Below are 6,000 nucleotides of genomic sequence, written 5' to 3'. Positions count from 1 at the left end.
CTCCACATCCAAACGGGTACTAATTTGTGACATATCCAAGACACGTCCATCACGCTTAGCTTCTCTTCGCATTTTAACCTTAGTGACATCTTTGTAAAGACCCCCCATTTTAAAGCTGTAGTAGGAGGGGTGCTAGATAACAGGTCGTCAAACATGCACAAACATTTATTTTAATTGGTCCCATGGTCAAACAAACCAACCAACATTAAAAACACAGCTTTAAGTCGTCAGGAAACCAAACTGAACATTTAGAGGTCTATATAACCTGTAGACGGGTAATAACAGAAAAGTACAGTTCGGAAGCGCAGGACGCCCATTAATTACCATGGAAACGCCATTAACCTTTTAAAAACACAGGAAATGATTGCTAATATCCAATTTATGAAGATAATTGCATGTAGCATGTGGTGCATGCATCAATGAAAGCGAAGTTCCTGCAGTGAAAGCTTTCATGATCTGAGGAGTGAACACAATGGTATTGAGTAGTATGTGTTGTACAAGGGTTTGTGTTTACCTCATTTTCATCAATTAATATACAGATTACAGGATTCATGTTTGATTTCCAAATCATAGGAGGAGATTCAATGTTATTTTTGGATTCCTAGCCGTGCTGATTCTCATAGCAATATTATGACAGATAGGAGCAGAGCATATTCCTAGTCAGTCAACACACAGGTCTGCCTTTGGTCACCAGCACCACAGCACTCCTTCCCATAGCCCTGGTGTGTCTTCTGAGGGAAAACCGGCAACACGCTTTTGCTGACCACGAGAAAGAGTAACAAAAATAGTGTCTCATTATATAGTCCTGAGATGTCCTATAATAACCCTAACCCGCCGATGTCCTATAATAACCCTAACCCTCTGGCAGATGTCCTATAATAACCCTAACCCTCCGATGTCCTATAATAACCCTAACCCGCCGATGTCCTATAATAACCCTAACCCTCTGGCAGATGTCCTATAATAACCCTAACCCTATGGCAGATGTCCCATAATAACCCTAACCCTATGGCAGATGTCCCATAATAACCCTAACCCTATGGCAGATGTCCCATAATAACCCTATGGCAGATGTCCTATAATATCAGACAAGGCAGAGAGAACAAGAGGCGGTTTCACTCAGTAAGTGCTTCTGTGCAACAGTCTTTTGTCAGAGTCATTGATCTGTAGTAAGTGTCAACAGAAAGTAGAGCCATTCAGGAATACTGTAGCCATCTCTGGATGACATGCGGCAATCCTGGTCCGCTAATATAGCTCTTAAGTACGGAGGAGCAAGAGGCTGCTTCCTGGACCCAGTCCAATCAGAGGAGAGAAAGAGAGTCTGCTTCCTGGAAGCGGTGGGCTGCTGTTATCTGGGTGAGACGGGAGGGCTGGAGAAGACGGCAGAGCTGCGAGGTGATTGGATGGGGCTGGTGAAGACGGCAGAGCTGCGAGGTGATTGGATGGGGCTGGTGAAGACGGCAGAGCTGCGAGGTGATTGGAGGCCGAGGGAATGGTGGGAAGGGGAAGTGGGGGACATCTTGTGGGGGCTGCTCGGGTCCCCGTTGTGCAGCTTCCAGATGAGCTCCTCATTCTCCATAGACAGACGCTTGTTCACCTTTGATTCCTTGTGGAGAGACTCCTGCAGCACCGCCTGCTCTGTGGACAGTTGTCTGGAAAGCGGTGTCAAGACAACAGTTAGATACATAGAAGCCCATAGACACCCAGTCCCAGGCTGACTTAAGACTACAGGAGTAATAGAGGGAGAAGTAGTTTTACCTCGACAGAGCAGCATGTCTGTCCATGCGGGCTTTCAGATCCTCATTCTCCTGCTGGACTTTTTTAAGGCATTCGTCCAGCTTAACGCTTTTCTCCGTCTACAGAAAAATCCAAAACATTAAACATGCAAGTCTAAAAAAAAATTATAATTTGGTCTTAAAATGTATGTCATTAACAGTGAGTCGGTGGGGTATCTATGGTGCTCACCAGTTTGTCCATCTGCATCAGTTTGTGGTCCTGTTGGTGCAGCTGTTTGTTCTTAATATCCAGCACCACATTGAGGCTCTCCAGTTCCTGTTCCAGATACAAGGTGTGGGAGTCCTTCTGGAACAGCACAAAAAGAGGGTGAGTAACACTGTTCTGCATCAGTTTGTGGTTCTGTTCATGCAGCTGTTTGTTCTTGATATTCAGCACCACATTGAGGCTCTCCAGCTCCTGCTCCAAATACAGGAAGTCCTTCTGGAACAGGGTGGTCTGAATAAGACTGGTCTGAATGAGTGTGATCATTCCAGATGAGGCTAACCTCTGCCCATAACTGTCATACAACCCTAAATCCATGAACAAATCAACAGAGGGCAACATACCTAGGTGACAAACAGCCCAGTGTGTAAGTCCTAGCAACACATACATGCCACACATAGGGCTGTGGCGGTCATGACATAAACTGTTAATTCAAATAACATGTTTAGCATCTCCAGGCCTCCACTTGTACAAGTCGCATACAAGCCGCTGATGCACGCCTTTGGAACATCTACATTTAAAAAAAAGTTTAATAAATTTAATATACACCATCACAATAAATCCATGATGTATTTTAGGCAGGTCTAAAGAAACATTATGAAATATTAGTTGGCCAACTATGTTATCTGGCTATGCTCCATGCTATAGGTTTATTAATTTAGCTGACAAGATATGCTTATAATGCCATTATTTTTATTTTATATGAATATAATTTGATTTAGATGAACAAAATGTAAAGGATATTTTTCCCATTCTGGAGCAGGTGCGCAGGATTTCAGAAATCAATTGAATATTTGCCATCAAATGGTCAGGAACAGGGGCAGGGTTAAAAAGTATGCCCTCATATAGCGAATGGAGACTGATTTCCAGTGTTCAGTTATCATGCAGGATAGGCTACTCCGGTTATCATGCAGGATAGGCTACTCCGGTTATCATGCAGGATAGGCTACTCCGGTTATCATGCAGGATAGGCTACTCCGGTTATCATGCAGGATAGGCTACTCCGGTTATCATGCAGGATAGGCTACTCCGGTTATCATGCAGGATAGGCTACTCCGGTTATCATGCAGGATAGGCTACTCCGGTTATTTCACTCCAAGCATCAACCACTGTTTAAGGAGCATGCAGCCTCTCACTGCACGACAGGTGATATTCCACCCAAACTCTGTATGCCATGGGCTCTCCAACCCTGTTCCTGCAGCTACCCAGTGCTTCATTTTGGGAAACAAAGTTAAATCTGTTCAGGAAAATCAATAGTAACATATTAAATATTTTCATTAAACTGTTGACAGCCACTCTGCGCGCTGGAGTAAGGAATGACGAAGAGAGAGAAAGATGGAAATGCACAGTGGTGAGATATTCTGTAACTAAAGGTAATGTCAGCCTATTGCTTATATAACAAGAAAAAGCTCTATTACTAAGCTATTAAAAAATCAAATACAAAATTCACTATAACTGTAGGCTAACTCTGTAAGCCGTCCTGCACGATCAATAAACCAACAGCATCGCCTAGGCCTATAGGTTCTCTCCCAGACTCATGAATATAAAGTTTGGAGAATAGCATAAGGTCCATCCAGTATGCATAATAATACAGTCCACACTTAAAGGCAATCCCTAATTTGTAACCATTTTTGGAGTATAGGCTAGGTCAATTATGTGCCAAAGACATCTTGAATCAGTTTTTTAATGTTTTTCTGCTGTGTGTAATATGCAGTAGGCTATGTATTGTATATGGAACAAAAATAAACACAACATGCAACAATGTCAATGATTTTACTGAGTTACAGCTCATATCAGGAAATCAGTCAACTGAAATAAATTAATTAGGCCCTAATCTATGGATTTCACATGACTGGTCAAGGGCGCAGCCATGGGTGGGCATAGGCACACCCACTTGGGAGCCAGGCCCACCCCGTCGGGAGCTGGCCCAGCCAATCAGAATGCATTTTTTTCCCCACAAAAGGGCTTTATTACAGAAAGAAATACTCCTCAGTTTCATCAGATGTCCAAGGTGGCTGGTCTCAGATGATACCACAGGTGAAGAAGCCGGATGTGGAGGTCCTGGGCTGGCGTGGTTACACGTTGTGAGGCCGGTTGGACGTACTGACATATTCCCTAAAACGACTTGAGGCGGCTTATGGTAGAGAAATGAACATTAAAATTGTCAGCTAACAGCTCCGGTGGACATTCCTGCAGTCAGCATGCCAATTGCGCACTCCCTCAAAACTTGGCATTGTGTTGCGTGACAAAACTGCACATTTTAGAGTGGCCTTTATTGCCCCCAGCACAAGGTACACCTGTGTAATGATCATGCTGTTTATCAGCTTCTTGATTTGCCACACCTGTCAGGTGGACAGATTATCTTGGCAAAGGAGAAATGCTCACTAACAGGGATGTAAGCACATTTGTGCACAAAATTCTAGACAAATAAGCTTTTTGTGCACATGGAACATTTCTGGGACCAACACTTTAAATGTTGCGTTTTTTTATTTGTTCAGTTTATAAACGGCACACTCATTATTACATTTTTTTGCATACACGTGTTTTGAATGAATCATCACCTTATAAAGTGCTGTCCATTTCGTTGTGTTAGGCGTTGAAACCACATCCACAACAACCATATTTTCCACTCAGTTTAACCTGTTGTTGAACTTCTTTCTTCAAATTGATCAATCACACTGAGGTGAGTTTTAAAAGCATGAAACTGTTTGGATAAGTGTTTGATGTGATTTTCAACTGCATTTGCATTGATGTCATAGTAGTTAGAGGGACAACAGAGCCCTGAGTACCAGACCAATAGCAACGTGATGATAGTTAGTGAGTTGGGTACTACCAACGCATGTCCAGAGTGCATAAGAGGAGACCATGACTCAGTCACGTGGAATTTGACTGCGGTCATGACTGCCCGTGTGGCGGTAATACTTTCACCTCAACAGCCTTATTCAAACATAGTCAATGCCTTCAATCACATAGCAGGGGAGAATTAAAGTCATTCTAGGTTGTAAAACTATACACCGTGTGGTGTTTTAACTATTCAGCATGACCCCCACAGCCCCAAGCAGGCAGTGAACCACTGGGTGGATGCTAGCAGTTACTGTCAGACTATTTCTAGTCTACCAGAGTGGCTGGAAGGGTAGTACAGAGGTCTTTATCTAAATCCCCTCATGTGCATTGTTAGAATGCTGAGAAGAAAAGGTCACCCACTCAATACTGATTATGACCGACAGCAGCCTAACTTTAACAACGCACTCTTGGGTGGTGTCAGAAATGGCACCCTATTCACTTTATAGTGCACTGCTTTGACCAGAGGCGCTGGTTGGAAAGAGTGCACTATATAGGAAATAAAGACAAAAATAGAAAACTATCAATATATATACACTGGAGGTCCTGTATGCCTCAGTTGGTATTGTGGGTTCAAGTACCAGGGCCACCCACACATAAAATGTGCACGCATGACTGTACGTCGCTTTGGACAAAAGTGTCTGCTAAATGGCATATCTGACGCGTCATCCTTATATTATGGAGGGAGATAGGGCAGTGCTGTTGCCTAGTGTCAATAACACTTATCTTGGAACGTTATTGGAGTGGGCCGTAAGATAAGAGTGAATGTGAGGGGTGTTGGCAGTACCTGACTTCTCTCAGCCAACTCTCTCCTCTGGTCCTCCTCTGCCTTTATCCTGCGGGTTAGGGTCATGTTCTCCTCGGTGAGCTCCTGAATCTGGCCCTGAGGAACATCACATCATGAGGACACTATCACCTAACCGCTCCTGAGACAAAATAACTTGGAATATATTTTGATATGTGAAGCTGAAGCTTACAGATAAAGTGGCTTCAGCCTCCTTCAGTTTTTTGTCCAATGTCTGCAGCTCCCCCTCATGAGCTTGACGGAGCTCTTGGAGAGAGAGAGATCAGTTTAACAGAATTATAATGCAAGACATTCAAAATCAGTCAAAAATATGACTAACACGTGGTTTGCTGATTTTCACCTTGCAGTAACTTAAA

The 6,000-nt window shown here is 43.4% G+C and overlaps 1 protein-coding gene across 5 annotated transcripts in view; it reads right to left on the bottom strand.

Annotated features, from left to right (window-relative positions):
- Positions 1 to 1,312: 1,312 nt before the first annotated feature.
- mtus1a (microtubule associated tumor suppressor 1a) overlaps positions 1,313 to 6,000 on the bottom strand; it is a 53,325-nt gene continuing 48,637 nt past the window's right edge. For 3 of the 5 annotated variants that reach the window (XM_029771618.1, XM_029771621.1, XM_029771622.1), the window contains 5 exons: positions 5,817 to 5,890; positions 5,627 to 5,722; positions 1,966 to 2,082; positions 1,759 to 1,856; positions 1,313 to 1,652 (listed from right to left, as the gene is read on the bottom strand). In XM_029771618.1, coding sequence (XP_029627478.1) covers positions 1,349 to 1,652; positions 1,759 to 1,856; positions 1,966 to 2,082; positions 5,627 to 5,722; positions 5,817 to 5,890 — 689 coding nt within the window. In that variant the 3' untranslated portion in view covers positions 1,313 to 1,348. The remainder of the gene's footprint in view (positions 1,653 to 1,758; positions 1,857 to 1,965; positions 2,083 to 5,626; positions 5,723 to 5,816; positions 5,891 to 6,000) is intronic. The other 2 variants (XM_029771620.1, XM_029771623.1) reach the window with 1 other exon arrangement.

This window comes from Salmo trutta, chromosome 13, assembly GCF_901001165.1.
Source record: "Salmo trutta chromosome 13, fSalTru1.1, whole genome shotgun sequence".
Classification (NCBI taxonomy): Eukaryota; Metazoa; Chordata; class Actinopteri; order Salmoniformes; family Salmonidae; genus Salmo; species Salmo trutta.
The sequence above is the reverse complement of the archived record's forward strand: the minus strand, read 5'-3'. Positions and strand labels throughout refer to the sequence as shown.